This window comes from Phoenix dactylifera, chromosome 18 (genome assembly GCF_009389715.1).
Source record: "Phoenix dactylifera cultivar Barhee BC4 chromosome 18, palm_55x_up_171113_PBpolish2nd_filt_p, whole genome shotgun sequence".
NCBI classification, from domain to species: domain Eukaryota; kingdom Viridiplantae; phylum Streptophyta; class Magnoliopsida; order Arecales; family Arecaceae; genus Phoenix; species Phoenix dactylifera.
The window spans coordinates 9,755,527-9,775,202 of NC_052409.1; the positions used below are offsets into that span (position 1 = coordinate 9,755,527).

Below are 19,676 nucleotides of genomic sequence, written 5' to 3' on the forward strand. Positions count from 1 at the left end.
TAGCAATAGGGGGGGTGTATATAGAACCACCCGAACTGTGCGCGCTTCGCGGTAGTTTCCTAAAATGTATGCGACCCGGTGTTGCAAATTATTTACAATGGTACCCCCTGCCAGGCCTATCGCGACTCTACCAGGTCTCGCTGGAAGAATCTCGCGGTATGATCAACCCGCGGGTGCATTTAATCTCCGGGAAGCCCGTCGGGTCTGTGGATTTGTCGTGGGATCTGCCGCGTTTGATTGGTCGAGATCTTGCGGTGCACGATAAAATATTGTGATAGAAAGGGATAGTCCACTTTTTAGTCCGTTTAAATTTCAATTTGTTGGCTTGTTTGTGTATGGAAAGGAAAAAAAAAAAACATAAATTTTTTTAGTCTTACATAAGATTTGGACCAAAAAAATATTTAATTGATATAGGCCATGCCAAAATAAATTTTTTAATCCACGTATTCAGCAGCAACTTCAACTCAATTTCTTCTGAATTACCCAAATGGGCGCTGAGTATCTAGTAGAAGCTTTCATTGTGATTGGTTGACTTCTTGATTATTTAGGAAGTAAAAAAAAACTCCATCCTTAAATAAGCTTCAAAAACAACAAAATGCCATTTTGTGATGTCATTATGGTAGAATTTATTCGAGTTTGTTCTCCGCTCATTGTTGGTGCAGTTCAACTCCCTAATATGTATCTAAAATGTTTGATGCATACTCAATTAATGGGCACACATCTACTCAGATTCATTTAAGTCTCTTGCAATAGTCCACTAAACATTTTTCATATGAACCTGGTTCTGCTTAGCCTCGTGGGATTTCTTTGAGAATGACGTTCAGTAGCCTTCTAGCCATCGGCCTATCCCCGCTCCAGTACGTATGCCTGTAAAACCTTTTTCGCGTTAGACATCAACCTTTACATATGAGTTGTTGCCCGTTCCCATCATGGAAATAAGCTTCTTTAGCCTGAAAGGCTCTTCTCTTATCCTTTTCCATACATAGGATCAACAACAAACAAGGCTTTCATCCTTAGTTGAATCTGGTAAAATATCTTTTTTATAGTCTATACCCAAACTCCTTTCCTGGTTTTGGTGGAAGAAAAGAAACTACGCCCTTCCTTTCATGGAAATAGTAGGCTTATTCAGCCGCTTCGAACAACAAAGCATTTGCTTTTGAGTCCTCTTCTGGAAAAAGAACTACCGCCTCCGCTTTAGAAAGAGGATCAGCCCCCAATATTTCATATGGATCAATCACGTCCCAATTTGGTTGGATCGAGGAATTCATGGTTCTTCTCAGAAGCTGTAGTTAAGGTAGAAATGTTGTTAGCATTTTTGAAAGTTTATGTGGATGCATCAGAAGTTTTTCTTTAGTTAAATTCTTTAAATTCCAAGAAGTTATCTAATTGTTATGTTTGTATTGAAATTCATGACCTTCAGTGCATGATATTTCTTGGAAAGCAAAGACATGACCCAAATTAATGATGCTAATTACTCGCGAATCATTTGGTTGTTGTGTTGAAGGTGTGCTTAATGAAAGAAGCAATGTCTACCTTACATGATATGGACAAGTATGGTCATGTCCCTTCTTTGGCAATCTACAATGCCATAATTCATGGATTTGCTAGAGAAAAGGATTTTGATAACTCAGGTGCTACTTCTTAAACGGATGTAAGCAATTCTTTCTGCTATGACTTTCTCATGCAATATGTCTATACATTGCTTGCATAATAATATGTTTAAAAACATGGAAGCAATAAAAGAAGTATTGTTGTTTGTAACAGGTTGAATTAATTATTAGTGAAAACCACAGTTAGAATTTACCATGATGATTATTTCTCGGTCTTTTATCTACCCTATTGTTTGTTTGCTTGCTTGTTGACGGCATAGCCTTCCTGCTTAGCTGCATCTAACTACATCTTCTCGACTCTCCAAATCTTCTTAATTTTTTTTTTATTGCCACAGATATCTCATACACTTCTAGTATGGATACATCTAAAAAAAGTCAAGACATAGCAAGTCTCCAAAGCCTCTTTGAGGTACATTTCATAACTATGGCAGGTTATCTTTGTTTCTTTCATCTAACCGACCTCTCCGGTCCTTCTATATTAGATAATCACTGGGCATTATTGTAGATCTCTATGCCTATAAGAAACACCATCCGCTTGAACTATGCAAAGCAAACTCTATATCTCATCTTTGGGTTGAATTAACCTTGTCGATTATGCTGACCACCGAAAAATCTGTCCATTTTTCCTCCATCCGATTCTTCCTTTAGTTATGTTTATAAATAATTTCTCTAATCAACCTTATTCCATTCCAGGGTGCACATAAGCCTAGCATCATTATATCTGAGATTTGTGGAGACTCGCAAAATACTTCCCTCACAACTTCTTTTGTGCTCCATGTTCTTGATGAGAAACCAGTTCATTCACATAGTTTCAAAGATTTTCATATTGCTTCAACTGAAATACTCTATATGAACATTACAAATGGATAATGTTGGATGCCTTAGAATAGTTATTTTATTGGATTCACTAGAAGTTATAAGAAAAATGTTTTGATTTCTTACAAGGATGATTGTATCAAAATTAGGTTCACACCAGCTTATCCATAAAGTCTAGCAGATCATAAAGATGAACACACACACACAAAAGTTCAGAGCTAATCGAATTGGGATACCTTAAATAGTCAAGATCTTGCCCCTATGTCAGTTGGATTCGTGAAAAGAGAACAGCTCCTTCTTTGCATCAGTTACCTTTCGACGGCTTTGGCGCTTTTGTCAAAAAGTCCTAAGACCAGTCGAAGGAGAAGTCTAAGTCACCTTTCTTTGACGTTCTTTCTGGAACCCCAAATTTGCGGCATCAATGCACCTACTCCTCTCTGCATCAATCCGATTTCTCCCTCTATTAGTCCCTCCAGGAAACTCCGATTCGATAGAAAAAAAAAAAAAAAGGAAAAAGGGAAAACCTGAAAGTAGGAAATAGATTAAGGTTTCAGGTTTCATCTTATAAATTAGAAATAAACCAAGTAGAAATAACAGGCTTATTTGCAATGTGAAACTAAATTGTACATTTAAAAGTTTATCTCGATATAAGTCTTCCTTTGTGATGCCTATCCAGTCTAACACTTCATTATTCCTAAAACCTTTATGAATCCTCTTTACTTAGCATTTATCATTAAAAAAGAAAACACTTTTTATAGGAACTAAAACAAGTGGAAGCCTGACCTGATACTAAAGGGAGCCCTGGATCAAGCCCAAGTCTCCAGTACCGAAACGAGGCTTTACCAACTCTCGGCACCCTTCAACTTCCTATAAATCTCAAACTGCATGCCTTATGCATGTTTAATAAAAACTATTAGAATTTAGTACAATTACATATTTTTTAATGTCACTATAACAATCCAGGACCTTATCCAAAATGGCTAGTCAGAATGTATTATTTGGGTTCCTTAATTTTATATCAGTATCCAAAATCTATTCAATAAATAACCGATATAGGACTAAACACGCCCGCACCAGTTCTGACGTACTTCCCCCGTTTAATTCCTGGCATTTTCGTTAGGTTGAGGGTTCAAATCCATTCAAATCTAATCATAAACACCACGTTCGGTCCGTAGTCAGCCCCAATGGATCCTTGCTGCAGTGTTTCTTAGTTCACGTAGGTTATGAGCCGGATCCGCTCTGATACTATTTGTAACAATCCAGAACTTCATCCAAAATAGCTAGCCAAAAGGTATTATTTTGGTTTCTTAATCCTGTATAAGTACCCAAGATCTGCCCAATGAATAACCGACGTGGGACTAAACACACGCCCGCACCGGTCCCGATAGTCGCCCTCTTTTGTTTAATATTCTTTAGCTTTTGAATAGTTTAATTTGAATTTCTAATCACACCTAATCACAGTCCATCTAAATGCATGTTTTTCTCAGCTTTCTGTGAATCCCAACATCTTTTCACCGAACCACCAGACAAAAGATGGTCTTAAAAGGCAGGTTGATATATTAAAATAAAAAAAGCATAGGTAAGGTCCATCTCATAGAATTGGTTTCAACGGATACAAGAGATAAAAATCCAAACGTTAGGTGCCAAAAGCAATAGAAAAAATGTAGATGAACAAATCATCAGTAATTTAGTGTCTTCATTTTGTTTCCTAACTTTTGGCAGGAATGCCTCCTACAATTGGTTATGCAACAATTCACCTCGTGCTTTCCATCTGACCAAAGTACTAACCTTTTTCTTTTTCTTTTTGTTAGTTTTTTGGCCTGCAGCCGGCCATTTGCCATTGTCCGGCAATAACCAATCCCAAGCAGCTCTACTACACTCAAACCATCTTCCTCCACAATACCTCTCTCTCTCTCTCTCCATGCAGAAAACAGTGAGTTCAGTTCTCTCCTCTTTCCATGTTGCTTATATTTGGTTAGATTATGTTATGTAGGATACGTGGTCTGTCTCTAATTGCAGGGCTGGTGCCGCAGGGAGAAGGCAGTGCTTGTGACAGTATACACCATAAAGCCAACTAGGAGAAAGGCTTCATCAAATATAAATCACCACCACCACCATCATCATCACCACTATCACCATGTTGATCGCCACAGACCAAGACCACATTCAAGTGTTGGCTACGATCGGAAAGCTGAGCTGCTTCTTTATGCACAGCACCTGAGGGCACTTGCCCATGGTGCAACGACACCGGGTTATGGCACAACAAACTCCTACACTCCTGAGAAAAAGCACAACAAGGTCTTGGTGCTTGGGTTATTCTTGAATGATTTGCTAACTTGATCACCATTCTAAATGGTTAGACATGTCAAGGTACTGATTAATGTTTCCAATATAGTTAGTTCCAGTTTCTCGCAAGCGCAAAAAATACAGGAGAACTCCAACTTGCTTAGGTGACTGGAAGAAGATATTGCTACCGAGCTTTGTTCTGAGATCTCTTGCAAGCTTCCAAGAGAAGAAGAAGAGGAGGAAGAAAGGGAGTGAATTGACATGCAGCAAGATGAGTACCATGGTGAAGAGCTTGACAATAAGATGACTATTTTCTGATTTAGTTTAGATTTTACTCATTGACTGATAAGGGCAACCTATGAATTCAGATTACCTTACAGGCACAGAAGCAAGGACTTGGCAAGAAGCTTCTTTCAGCATTCCGAAAGCAAAAGTGAGCTGTAGCTAGTTCTACATTCAGCTAATCTGGCTAATAAAAAGGTGGAATTACTTCACTATCGATACATAATCAAGATGGAGGAATCAAGAAGATTGAGCACTGGGGTTATGTCCTGAGATGTAGGTCTAGGGGAAGGAACAGCCTTCTCTTGCTATAGCAAGAGAATTTCCTGCATCACAAGGTTTGACCGAAATAATTAGTTCTTTGTTATTCTTGTTTTTGATCCACTTGGTAAGCATAAGGCTTATGCCAAACCTTATGTTGCTAATATCGATTTCTCAATAATTCATATTAACTTGTTCAAAGCCCCCCATAGTATGAATGATAGACATTAACATTATAAAATAAGACATGCCTCCTCTTGTTTAATTTACTGGGTGTTGGTACATCCTCCAGGTGGTTTTGATCAGCGATTTGGTAGCAGGCAGAAAAAAGAACATTCGTAGACAATAAATTCTTTCATGTACCCAACTTTATAAATTAAAAACTTCTTAAATTCTACGATAGAGACAAGGAAGTACATTTCGTAAATATCTTTGTTAAACTTGTTCGATCTTATATTAAAAATATCTGTTCTCATTTTATTATTTCCTTTTTTACGCAAAATGACCATGGGAAAGAGGGGCTCAATATCAACACATAGACATCTACACTAACAAAAAAAATAAAGAAGCTATAAATCAGTTCTTATTATTTATGAGATGAAGTGTTATAATGCAAGCATGATGTTTTTATCATATAAACTGTAAATCAAATACTAATTCTAGAATGATAGTTAAATGATTAATGCCAATTGTAGTGTTATGAAAAGCAATTTAACTTTCACATCAAGTAGAAGTATCAGAAAAAAATTATTTATGTCATGACTTGGTGGGGTGGATTGTCAAAGAGTCAATTCGAACAGACTGCAAGGCATGCAGGTGCAAGTTCACATAATGAATAATTAGACAGCTACTTTCCTGTGGCATGGATTTATGGAACAAGGCGATGGGAGACTATGAGTCTCTAGAATTATGGAAGACCAAGGATAAACTCAAGAGGTTCCAAAATATTGTTAAGACTTGTGAGATGTTGGGAGAATTTATAAACAAGCCTAGAATTTTCTACAACACTTTGGGCATTTCTTTAAATATTTTGTATAAATGAATGATCAAAATCATATATTTCAGAAAAAAATTCAAACTATACTTTGCCACCTAGTACCATCCTAAGACTATAAGGTAGATGGCAAGTAATGCGAATTCAGGAATGCAGTTCCATGGGAGACAACTGGGGAAGATTTTGGATAACAACTCAAAGGCTGTTTACAATTGCCAAGCAAATGAAAGAAAGAACAGCAAATTAACTGGAGAAAAGAAAAGAAAAGTAATAATTCTCTTCTTTGGTCAAGTTGAGAGAGCTACAATGGAAGTTGTTAAGAGAGTAGTTTATGTATGACTTATCCGCTTGCTTCGTTATTTCCTCTCAACATCACTACCCCCTAGAGAAAATTGGCCGTTTATTCTTTCCCTACTTTTCTCTCATTGAATTTTCTTTTTTTGACATATCATAGAAAAGAAGATTTCTCTCTTTTAACATTTCTTCTAGCTTTCTCAACAACTCCACAAAAGCTGAAGGTTTTCACCGGTTGGTAAGAAAGAACTTGTTTCAAAAAGCTGCCTAGAAATTATTGGTCTAACAAGATGCTTAATAAATATTTAAATTATATAAAAAAAATTAACAATTGTAATAAAATAGTAGCAAAGAACTATTTGGTCTGTGAGGTGTGAGAGGCACGCCAAGAGACGCACTGTCTAAAACTGTTATTGCCTCCCCACGTGCAGGTATTGGCGGTCAACAACGGCTCCAAGATACAACCCAAACAGCTCACAGCGGATCTAATCTACAGTGCACGTCTATAGCAGACAGATTACCTAGTCTATATCGATTGCCCAAAATATAAAATAATATATGTAATTATATAAGAGAGAATGGTGGTAGGAAGAGACTATGAGAGCGAGAAGAAGATATTTTGTGTTATTTTTAGGTGCACGGAATGGCCCATATATATTGGCCTTTTGTAATCCAACCATAGCGGTTGAATACTTATGGCCTCATTAGGGACATAGAAATATAATGGAAAGTTTTGAAACTTCCAAATGGAATTTGAAATACCTAAAGGTTACAACAATTCTTTTAAAATTTTAGGCTTTTTTATTAACACTTCTTTAAAACTTTTAAAACTCATTCAAATTCCAACAGAAATAAGTGTTTCCATACAGTTTTAGGTTGGGTTTGATCTTTTTGTTTTTTGATATTATAAAATAAATTTCTTGCATTACTAAAGAAGATCCAACAAAGAAATGTCATCTCCCCACAAGAAAATGACAATCAATGATACAAAAGAAAAATAACTGAACAAACAAATAAATGAGACATAAAAGTAGAAAAGAAAAAAAAAACATAGGATATAGATATCAAACTTTGTTTTCTATGACAAGGTATCCTCCTTTGAACAAAGTATAAGAGAAGATATATAGTATTCTCAAGTTCCATAGAATGACTCTTTTGTTTCTATTTTTCTGGTCAATCCCTGAAAAAGTTTTCATTTTCTGAGAACCACCTTCTGTAGGCTGGGAACACTAGTCATATAGTTTGATCTGAACAAATAGAGAACATATTAAAGGAAAGGACAAAAAATTTCGCCAGCCCTAAGAAAATACAGCCATATAAACATCCAATGATGGAACAGATGAAATTGTTTTCCAGATGAATCCTGATCACACTAGGTGCGGATATCATGAGGATTTTCAGTATGCAAAAGTCCATCAGAAGGCATGAATTTGAAAGTCTCTTGGCTCTAAACTTACTTCAATTATGTTTCCAGCTCTCAAAGTGTCAGAAATTGTAACAAGGCTTCACAGCAAAATGTCACCTGGCTTCCCACCTCCATCATTTGCAGCTGGCTACCTATTTAAATGTACTACTTGGAGTAGAACCAATTGGCCTTACCATTTCAGAAACCTTTCTATTGTGCAGATTTGTTCTAAAAATTAGAATTTCTAAAAATTTTAAACAAGCAATCACTTAGACCTTTATTTGAGTGTCCAAATAAAATTGAAATAGGGGATGGTGTGTGACACTAGTTGCAAGCTGCAAGCAACTTTACAGTAAAGTTAAATCAGGCAGCAAAAGTCTCTTTTAGTCCTAGTGGTTAAAACCATTTTATAATTCTCCTTTTTAGTATTTCCACTAAATTTTGTAGAGTTCATAACCCAAGATCACAATCCCATCTTCTTTTCCTTTTTAAATTTCTTCAAATGAATTTTTTATCATCATATCCAGCAACCCAGAATAAGCATATGATTCATAGATTGAATTTTAATCTTTTTATATAGTTCTATTCGACATTCAATCTTAGTGTCCAACCTTTGCTGACTAAAATCAGCAATATTGGACCGCAAGCTCTAATCAAACATCAACTCTATATTCTACATCAGTGCTATATAATAAAGGAAGCCTACGTTTCTAAAGAATGAAACTGAAAACATTTAAGTTGCAGAGTCAGCTTGCACTTCTCAATTATGTGCCACTCTAGTGTCACTAGAAGTGAGCTCTGATCCTACAAGGCTAATCTTAGAGTTTAATGTGAACAAGTATGCTCTAGGCTGAAGGCCAAGAAAATGCTCTAATCCTATGAACTCAAGATTTGATAAAAGAACTTAACTACATGAAGGCAATTTTTGTTCTGAACATGGAAAAGCAAATAAAGCCAAGAAAGCCTAAGAAAAAAAAAAAGCTTACCCATAACCAAAAGGAACCCAGCTCTGTTTCATTCCTGGAATGTTAATTCTTTTAGGTAACACCTGCGTGTCCACACAAATTTTTACAAAGGTCATATTAGCAAAGCTATTCTTCCTAACAAGTTACTGTCTGAAAAAGTTATACAATGAAGCTATTCTATTAAGCAACTAAGACAAACCCTCAATGGACGACCATGCAACTCTGTTTCATTCAGCAAGAGAGCATTCTGAGCAGCATCTACTTCAACAAACTCCACATAGGCATATCCCTTGGGCTGGCCTAAGCTGTTAGCCAAAATTTTTACCCTGTTTATTGTGCCACAAGACTGGAAATGTTGTTGGACCTCCTCAGGACTGCAAACATAATCAACCTGGAAAAATGTGATCATCAATTATTAGATGGATAATAATAATATTATAATTTTGATATGTTATACAAATGCATAATCTGATAGAATTTTAGATATTTGTCCTATTGGTATCTAAGAAAGTAGGATGAGTCAATGCTTTTTTTCCTATGATATATACATCAATCATCACATAGACCTTTATATTATATATTAATATAGTCCCTTATAACTTCTCTACAAAATATTAACTAGTTTTTGTTCCTTGTGTTAGAAACTGCCAATTCCAACTTATTATGCCCTTAAAACCCTTTTGTATATCCGTTCCAAGTCAAACTGGAAAGCAAAAGATAGCATAATACATCGAACAAGCTTAAAGCTTCTCCTCCTATGTGAGTTTAAAATTCAATGCTGAAAAGGACACTTGATAAAATGAACTGCACTACTGAAAACAATATTGGGCCAGCAGCATCTTAACTTGCATTGTATTTTATAATTTATGGCACCCAATCAAAAGGAAAACAATTCGAGGATTAAGATAACAATATTTCTTGGTGTTTTCATTGTGTTAGAATCCAACCCAAAAGCTTGAGTTAATATATGGACGGGCCCATGAGCAGGGGCGGCCCAATGCATTTGGGGGCCTAGGACGAACTCACTAAATGAGGCCTTTTTTAAAATAATAATAATAATAATAAATTTTTAATAAGTATAAAATATTTTAAAATTTTATTTAAAAATAATCCGTCTAGCTTTTTAAGATGCAAAATTGCTAATCAAATTTTTGTACTCAAGATTCATTAAAATACTATTTTCAATCGATAATATAGCTAATCCATTTAATCTTTCTTGTGACATAGTTGACCGCAAATAAGATTTTATCAACTTTAATTTTGAAAAACTTCTTTCAGCAGAAGCAACTGTTACAGGTATTGTTAACAATATCCTATAAGCAATGAATGCATTTGGAAAAGAATCTGTTTTTTTAATAAAACTTAAAGTATCAATAAGGGTACTAGTTTCTATTTGTAAAATTTCTTTTAAAACATTTAACTCCGAAAACAGATCAAGACCATCAATATCAGAATATTTACCGTTCAAGATTAAGACAACACTTTTTCAAATTCTCTTCATTCAAAGATTTTAACTTTCTAAAATTAAACAAAAAACCAAAAACATCTTCATATATGGTGAATTGTTCGAACCTATTTTGAATTGAAGAAATCTATATATAAAAAGTAATCAATTATAAAAGATTCTTCAGCTGATCTTGCTGTTTCATCATTACTATTTTCATCAAATTGTTTTTTTCTACGGATCACACGTTTTTCACGAAATGTAGGTTCTATTTCCATTTCATTTGCAATTTCTTTAGATGAATTCAAAGCATTCATGAATCCATTTTCCCTATAACTTTTCAAATAAGAAACAAGATTTTTTAATTGATCTATAGCAACATCAATATGCATGTCTTCAGATTGTAAGTTCTTACTAACTGAATTAACAGCAAACAATATATCGTACCATATATTCATGCCTAACAAGAATTCAAAATTTTCAATTTCATATGTAGCTAAACATATAGCCTCACTCTTTATTTTAGGATCTTCACTAGTTTCCGCTAATTGAACTAATGCATCTCTTATTTTAGGAGCTTGATGTTTAATTGCTTTGACACTTTCAATACGACTTTCCCAACGTGTCTGTGACAAAAGTTTAAGAGTTAATGTATATACGTTATCTTGTAAAATTTTCCATCATTTTGTAGAAGAAGAAAATAAAGTATAAATTTGTTGTATTACTCCAAAAAAAGATATAGCCTTAGGACATGAGTTAGCAGTATCACATAATACTAAATTTAAGTTATGACATCCACATGGTGTGTAAAACGCTCTAGGATTTATATCCAATAATCTTCTCGTACACCTTGATGTTTTCCTTTCATATTAGACCCGTTGTCATACCCTTGTCCTCTTATATCATTAACCTCAAGTTTATATTTTTCTATTATATTTATAAGTGCACCAAAAAGGCCTTTTCCAGATGTAACATCTACTTCTAAAAATTCTAAAAAATATTCTTCTATTTTTACTGGACTTGTTGAAGTATCTACACATCTTAAAACTAGGATCATTTGTTCTTGATGGTTTGCATCAGGAGTGCAATCAAGTATTACAGAAAAGTATTTTACTTCTTTAATCTTTTTAATTATTATAGTTTTAATTTCAGATGCTAACATTTGAATCAATTCATTTTGAATCTTATGACCTAAATAATGATTGTGAATTTCACCATGTTGAATGCGTCAAACATGTTCCTGCATTACTGGATCAATTCTGCAATCATTTCAATAAGACTTAAAAAATTTCCATTATTGCTTTGATAGATCTTTTCATTCTTTCCCCGAAATGCTAAATTATTTTTTGCAAGATTTTTTACGACAGCAATAATTCTCAATAATACTTTTTTCCAATGATCTTTCTCTTAGTTTATTTGTTCTTGGAGACTTTTGTCAATTGTCTTATTTTTTAATAATCTCACTTCTAAATTAATCCACTTATTCATGGTAGTAATATGTTCATTAGTTATTTCATGACTTTTGATCATAATACTTAGATTTTTCCAATTCCTAGTTCCTTCATTGACTAAGTGACTCGTGTTAGGTGTTGAATCAAATAATTTACAACAAAAACAATATGCTCTATCCAAATCCTTCGAATACACTAACCATCTTCTATCATATTTTTCACCATTAGGTAATTTACGAATATAATGTAGCGTAGAGAAGTGCCTATTATTTTCATCCCTAGGAAAATGAAGATCATAATCTCTAATTGGACCTCTTTCTACTAATAGATCTCTCAACTTTGTATCGATTTGCTTCCATTGACCTGGATCGTATATATTTGTAGAAATAGAACTAATTTCATTAAGCTCTACACTATCCTTATTTATCCTATCTCCATCTAATTTCTCATTGTGTTCTTCACCATGAATATGGTTGTCAATCTCATTTTGTTTCATTCTTTTCATGTCATCTTCTAGCTCTATTTCAGGTGCTTGTTCTGTTGCTAATTCCTGAATTGAACTTGATGTAGTGTTTTGTTTGTTTGTCATAATAAATCTATCTAGAGCTCCTTTTTGAGATTGAACGAGTTTTTCGATTTTTCTTTTTTTTTTAAGTTTTTCATATCCACATTCATATTTTCTATTAGACATTTGAATCTAAAAATTATATTACCAAACAAAACAATTAAGACAATTACTACAAACAAATTAAAATATAAAAGAGAAAAAATATTAGAGAAAAATTGTAACAAAATTATAGAAATTGCAACAAAATTAGGGGAATTAAACGCTGGATGTTGAAAATATAATCAAACAAAGAGGGGATTAGAAGAATCACACCGGTGCCACTGACCCACTGAGGCACTGAGTCACTGTCACAGTCTCACAGACTGACAGACCCAGTGAGACGGACGTGAGGGCCTGAGGGACGGCCGGGCCCGTCGGGGTGACGGGGTCACGGGGTGACGGGACTACCGTCGGGGCCGGGGAGGGAGGCCGGAGGCGAGGAGGTCACGCTGTCACGGGCTCACGGGCTCACGCCTCACGGTCACGGGAGCCGGGGCCGGGGAGGAAGGCAACTGGCGAGGAGGTGGAGCCGTGGAGCCGTGGAGGTCACTGCGGGCTGCGGCACTGCCTCACTGGTCACGGGAGGCGGGAGCCGAGGCCGGGGGCCCGGGAGGGAGGCGAGGAGGTCGTAGCCTCGCAGGATCGCCGGGATGCCGGGGAGGCGCTCGCCGCTCAGGCGGAGGAGACGACCTCGCCGGCTCGCTAGATTGAGCCGGACGGGCCGACGGGGTCACGGCCTCACGGGAGCCGGGGGCCCGGGAGGGAGGCGAGGAGGTCGCGGTCGTCTCCTCCCGACGGGGAGGCGGGGACCGTCGCAACCTCGTGGGATGCCGGGGCCCGGGGAGGCGGGGAGGCGGACTGGCGGAGGCGCTGGCCGCGGAGCCGCGGAGGAGACGAGTAGACGACCCAGTCACCCAGGCAGTCACGCCTTCACGGAACAGTCGAACAGAACAGAAGAGGATTGAGGAGTGGAGGAGGAGTGGAGGAGGAGCGGAGCACGATGAGGATTTTAAAGAGAGCCAGAGAGGAATGATGGGCGATGGCCTGGCCGATGGGAATATGGGATCAGGATTGAGCCATTGAGGAGGAGTGGAGCACCCGCGTCTTGTCAAGGTAGCCGTTGGCTCCTGCGGCTGCGGCCTTACCTCTACTCTACGGACACTGTAGCTAGGAGCGGGAGCTGAGAGGCTAGGAGCCTAGGATGCCATGATGCCATCGCGCGGGGCTCTCTCTCGAGACGGGGCCTTGGGCGACCGCCTAGGTCGCCTAAGGCTTGGGCCGCCCCTGCCCATGAGTACATAAGCACTACTAAAAGGGATTGTTTGCTCTAATACCATGTTAAACTTCAACCTGAAAAGCACTACTAAGGCTGTTTCCTTTCCTGATGTAGGATGATCATCATTCTCTCAATACTCCATTTCATGTGTAGGGCCTGAGAGGGGATGAAATTTGAAGAGGAATGATGTGGAAAAGGAATTTTGTGCTCTGATGCCATATTAATTCCCAACCCAAAAGCTTAAGCTAGAAACTGGATGGCCCATGACTCCATGAGTACAAAAGCACCACTAAGAGATGTCCTACCTGATATAAGATTGTTGCCACTCTCTCACCTCCTCTCCATTTAGCATGGAACTCGAGAGGGGCGACACGTGGATTGCAAGTGAGAGTGATGGAGGATCATTAAGCAAGTGGGATTTTGAGCTATGATACCATAATAAAAATTTGAACCAAAACCTTAAGCTATTAGGTAGATGGGCCAATGATTGTATAAGCATCACTACCTTTTTGATATGTGATTATTACCACTCTCAACACATAGAATATCTATCTTGATGACCTTTCATTGTATTTTGAGTGTTGTCATCCGTAAAATTAATTAAATACATGCTACGACAGACTTTCATAATCTAAGGGATCTAAATTCAAATCAATCCTTTTATAATTGTCTTCCACCGATATCTTAATATTAATGCTACTTGCATATCCTTTTTTCAAATCATTTATATCTTGTTAGAAATCTAACTTGAATATTATCTATCACATGTTCTAGACATCTGAACAAATTATCTAATCATAACCTAATTAGATCTCCACAAACACTTTCTCATTGATATTAGGTACCACCAACTTGTAAAAGCAATTTCAACTAAAAGCATTCTATATCTAATATGATTTGTAAGTCAAAATTTATTGCTTGAGAGTGTGTAAAAGTTCAAGTTATTTGCATCTTTCCGGCACTTTAAAAGGAAAGTGGGTAGAAGCTCAAATTTGTTGCATCCATCATGCATTTTAGAATTGGTGGGTCATAAAACTCATAATAAGAGGTGTTGCATAATAATATGGCCTATTAAATAGACATTCCGATCAATGGACAACTTCAATCTATTCAAATTAAAATAAATAAGTATTGAGACCAAGATGATTAGTGCAAGTACACACAAAAGTTAGCTCTCCATCTCTCTCCCCTTTTACTCCTTTTGCATAAATTTTATGGGCCTTATATCTTTTTTTTTTCAATCTAGATTCAATTATGAAAAGGTAGTTTTGATGCACAACCTTCATGGATTTTACCCCTACATTTAAGACAGAACTCATTATATAATTTGAACTCGAGAATAAACCGCATCATGAAAAGCTATGCGACAAAGAACAAAGATTAGAAAGCCTTACATTTCCGACAAAAATGGAATGGCAATCGATTTCCTCTTTTTCATCCAAGTTTACAAAAGCATCATGTGAGTCTTCTAACATGTTTTAACCATAACAAAGAAAAAAGAGAATATAATAATTAAAAAAGAACCTCAAAAAATGTCCAATAAAGAACATAAATTATGAGAAAAAAGAGAAGATAATTTCACATATAGCAGAAAAATGCAGGTAGTAGTATCATGATTGGGACTATGCATCCACTAATTCAAAATAGAATAATGGTAAAACACATGCAACTATTAGAAAGTGCATCATAGTCATATTTTTTTGATAATTAATGCAACATTATTAGCATCACTTATTGTCACACACTGCCTCCTAGATATTTTTTCATGATGAATAAATTATTTGCATCATTTGATCCTTTTGGGATGGCACTTGACAAATATAATTATATGATATCTTTAATTATCAGGGTAGCCTATAAGTCTGCACAAGCTACGATTTAGTCCAAGCTACCATTTAGTCGATTTTACGAAATGAATCTCCCTGTTGATATGCTAGCTATTTTGTGGTCTCCAAATTTAGTATTATGTGCTGTCCCCTTGGCCAACTTGTGGCTTTGTTGAGAAGTTTCAACCATATAGACTTCTCTATAAGAATCAAAAGTTTCTTCCTCGTCGTTTTCCTCGATCATAAATTCATCCAACTAACAATTTTCATATGATTATTCCTTTGAAAAGTTTCCCCCACACTTACCATCTCAATGCTTTTTTTGGCATTTAATTTTATTAGGTTACACTAGGCATACCAAAAATATTTTCTGAAATCTACAACTATTAGTTAATTAGATCACCGGCATGCTAGATCGACTAGGTCGATCAATAGAATTATGAATCAACGAGAGTATATTTGACTATCCTAGTAAAAGGACATAAAATTTGCAATAAGTGAAGAATATTATAAAGAAATAAAGAAAATAAGAGAATAATAACATATACCAATAAAAGATTGATTGCATGCAAGGTCCGCCGTACCGGTACCGGTCGGCGTACCGGTGGCCGGCCGGACCGGTACGGTACCGGTCCGGTCCGGTACGTACCGGCTGGTACCGGTCCCGTACCGGCCGGTACGCGGTGGTTTCAAAAACCACAGCGCCGCCGTACCGGCCAGTACGCGGTGGTTTCAAAAACCACAGCGCGCGACGCTGTGGTTCTATAAAAAAAAAATCGTACCGGTGCGAACCGGCCGGTTCGCACCTGTACGAGGCCGGTACCGGCCGGTACGGGCCCGTACCGGTCGGTTCGGATAAAAAACCGGGAAATACCGGTTTTTTATCCGTTCCGGTACCGGTCTACGGCCGGATCGGTACGTACCGGCCCGTACCGGCCGGTACGGGCCGGTACGGCATTCCATGATTGCATGAAAAGAAAGTAATGGGGTATATGACAAATATTCTTCGGGGTGGAAAATCATCACATCTGAGAATTAGATAAGCTAATAAGAGTTAAGGATGGAGGATCCTCTTGATGCTCAATTGATATCCTCAAAGATAGAATGAGAGCTTAGGTTAAAGAACTTTAGACTAGGATTAAGGATGCAAGAGCTTGATGCTAATCATTGTACATAGGAGAGGCATAGAAGCCTTTTCTGTGTCAAGGTAGTCAAATGTTCATATGTATAGGATATGAGTCCTTGCAAGAAAAACCTTCTTTTTCTTCTTATGATGTAGACAGGCATTAATTTTCAAAATAACTACCTTCTCTTGGTAGTTCCTTGTCCTAGTAACTATCTCTTTGCTAGTTATTAGTTGTTACCTGTATGAGTAACTCCTTTTCATCCTAATAACTCCTTTTGGATAGTTAATTCCAGCAACTAGCCATCCAAATATGGCCTCCTTTATGAGTGAGAAGTAGCTATCCATGATCTCTCCAAGCATCAACTTATATGTGATTAATTAAATCTTGGTTGATGTAATATTATCAAGTATTTTATTATAGTTAGTTGATGATTAATTAATATTTGGATGTAAACAGTAAGACAAATGTGAAGGTTGAACTCGAGATTGCATTAATCATTATCAGCATGTCACTATGTTATAAATTATAACTCTAGTATAGTTCATACGACATCATAAGTGATCGAGAAATATTTTTTGGGGATGTCCCTTCCATATCTCTTTAAAAGACATATGTGTGTGTATCTATATATCTATGTATATATTTTTTACTTACTTGTTGTTATTTAAAATAATGCAAAAGCATTTTTAGTTCAAGAGCTGGATCCAACTCTAGTAGTTTTAATTCCAAATTTGTATATATTTCAGTCTAAATCAAGGATTTCAACAACCCATAGAATTGTACTTTAGCTTTGGGTTAGGTTCAAGATGACATAAATAGATATGAGTTTTCCTAATTGACATTGATTTGCAACAACTCCCATATCTAATATGAAATCAAAAGGAGACATATTACAATTTCTACGGAAACCAAATTGGTGCTCCGTAAAAGCATAAACAAGTAGAACTAGTTTTTCTAATGTAACCTAAAAGAATATTTTTACTTTTACTTGCATAAGCAACAAATTTAGTTGAACACTATCAAACAAAATTTTTAATCAAAAAGTATTTTTTGGCTTTTCCTTATAAAGCCATAAAAGCCTCTCTTTGCTATTTATTATGCTTTTAGAACGGTATTTTAAGAAGCACATTATCTTTGAGGAGAAGCACTTAATTGTTTTTTTGGTAAAACATAGCAAGAAGCACTTTGTAAACACATCCGGTTTCAACAGGGTTACCTTTAAATAGAACCAAATCCAACTTTATAGGGTTTGTGATTCAAATGAAGGCTTCAAAATGAATCACAAAATCATATTTAGGATTTCTTCTAGGTTCACATGAGCTAATTAAATCTAAATTTACTATTCCATTTGGACCTCCAGTATATTTGCTCTTAGCACAAGGCAAAATCATAACTTTTAAGATAGAGTAGATGTTACTTCTAAATATATGTCAAAAAGCGAGTTTTTCAAGCTTCTCCTAAAGGTAGTTCTTTGCCATTCTTATATGATAAACACTTTTTATGATGCACTACCATACATATTCTATGTTCTCTTAAGAAATGTCAGAAAAAAGCAATATAGAAGTATCAAAATGCAAGTGAGTAGTTTTACTGAACTTTGTCCGAAGCAAAAGGCAATCAAAGAACAATTAAAAAAATGAAGAAGAGGTGGTGGAGATAGATAAGATACCTTTGGTGGTGCCAATTGCCTTCTCAACCTTAGCCGCCTTTTCTCGTAGGAAATAGACCTTCTCATCAAGCTTCCTCAGCCTCTTCTCAAAATTCTCTAAGATCAGCAATATATTGCAGTAATTTAATCTATCAACCAAAAACAAGAAAATAAACTAGAAGAAAAGAAAGAAAGAAAAAAAAACCAACCATTTAGCCTAACCTTTTTTGGAGCTGGCTAGCCTGTCTTCTTTCTTGAGAGGGGTCATCTCCTCATCGACTTCTATCATGGCCTCCTCAAAGATATCTACGCCATAGACTTCATGGATTTTTTGGTGAGATTCCACCTTTGCTCTCTTCTCTCATCCGGCTACTTTTACCCCGTTCTCTTCGTAAGCTTGTACCAACTATAAAAGATGTATGTGGACTTGTCTGAATAAGTGGTGGATTCAAAGAAGGCTAGGCAAACGATGCTCCTCATTTATTACCCTCTTTTTTCTGACGACCTGTAATAAATTAGAAAAAGCCAATAGAGATATGGTGAAAGATATCAGTTGCACACTATGGGCTCGTTTGGTTCGCGGGAAGTATTTTCCCTCCTAGGAATATGATTCCTGGGAATCAGATTCCTAGAAAGAGGATACCTAGGAAAGTACTTTTGGCATGTTTGGTTAACCATGGAAAAATGACAAATTTCCAAAGTGCTTATGTTTGGTTGACCATCCACTTTCCTAGGAAAGTTATGTATAATTCCTATTATGCCCTTAATAAAAATTAGGTCTTTAATGCCTCTTTAATGCTTCTTTAATGCTGAAGGGTCTTTTTGGAAAAAAATAAAAAAGGAGTGATTCCCACCTCATAGGAAAGTAATTTTCCCATGTTTCTCATGGGAAAGACTTTTCCATGAAATGTGAGAATCATATTCTCATGGGAATACAACTTTCCCATCTTTCTCCTTTGAAAACTTCAACCAAACAAGAGGCATTTCATTACTTTCCCGTTGACCACACTTTCCCCCCTCTTTTTCCTGCGAACCAAACGAGCCCTATATACCTGGAGAGGATAACCCATAGGATGACCGAGCGGCTCGCTATTTTGGTTGGTCAAATAGAGACCTTGAACCTGGTTAGGTGTGGGCCAACTAGAACATCCATGAGTTTAGGGCTGGAAATTTTTAACCTAGAGCTAATCAACTTATTTTAATATCTTTAACATAAATGGATTTAAGTGAGGATGCTTTTCAAAAAATCTATTTAGGTTCAGATAACCAAGACCATCCTGATTATAAATGTGTACAGTTCAAGCATGGCTATGAACCTTATAGATTGTCATAAGTTTGGATAGATTATTTAATTTTCAAAAGTATTTTTAGGATGGTGGTACTA

General features: G+C 36.5%; 1 protein-coding gene and 1 long non-coding RNA gene across 7 annotated transcripts; one reads left to right on the forward strand and one right to left on the reverse strand.

Moving 5' to 3' along the window:
* Nucleotides 1-535: 535 nt before the first annotated feature.
* LOC103716738 (polyadenylate-binding protein 1-like) lies at nt 536-18,747 on the reverse strand. 6 transcript variants are annotated; one of them, XM_039115626.1, is made up of 6 exons: nt 18,515-18,745; nt 18,314-18,409; nt 15,086-15,159; nt 9,113-9,304; nt 8,935-8,996; nt 536-1,283 (listed from the first exon to the last, which is right to left on the reverse strand). In XM_039115626.1, the coding sequence occupies exons 1-6, from the start codon at nt 18,579-18,581 to the stop codon at nt 1,277-1,279; spliced, it is 498 nt and encodes a 165-aa protein (XP_038971554.1). In that variant the 5' UTR covers nt 18,582-18,745; the 3' UTR covers nt 536-1,276. The 6 variants fall into 6 exon arrangements, with proteins under 6 accessions (XP_038971554.1, XP_038971553.1, XP_038971551.1 ...); XM_039115625.1 differs by lacking the exon at nt 536-1,283 and adding an exon at nt 1,822-2,863; XM_039115623.1 differs by lacking the exon at nt 536-1,283 and adding an exon at nt 4,357-4,704 and having other exon boundaries at nt 15,086-15,156; nt 18,515-18,747.
* On the forward strand, nt 3,780-4,701 carry LOC120104439. Its single transcript, XR_005506869.1, has 2 exons — nt 3,780-4,359; nt 4,446-4,701. It is a non-coding gene; the product is annotated as an uncharacterized LOC120104439 (long non-coding RNA).
* Nucleotides 18,748-19,676: the final 929 nt, after the last annotated feature.

Bases quoted from the DNA above. Each gene is read 5' to 3' on its own strand.
- LOC103716738 (XM_039115622.1), bottom strand. From the start codon at position 18,581: ATGATAGAAGTCGATGAGGAGATGACCCCTCTCAAGAAAGAAGACAGG. The intron at 18,410-18,514 runs GTTAGGCTAAAT...TGCTGATCTTAG, and splicing joins GCTAGCCAGCTCCAAAAAAG to AGAATTTTGAGAAGAGGCTG. The intron at 15,160-18,313 runs GTATCTTATCTA...AAAACATGTTAG, and splicing joins GGCAATTGGCACCACCAAAG to AAGACTCACATGATGCTTTT.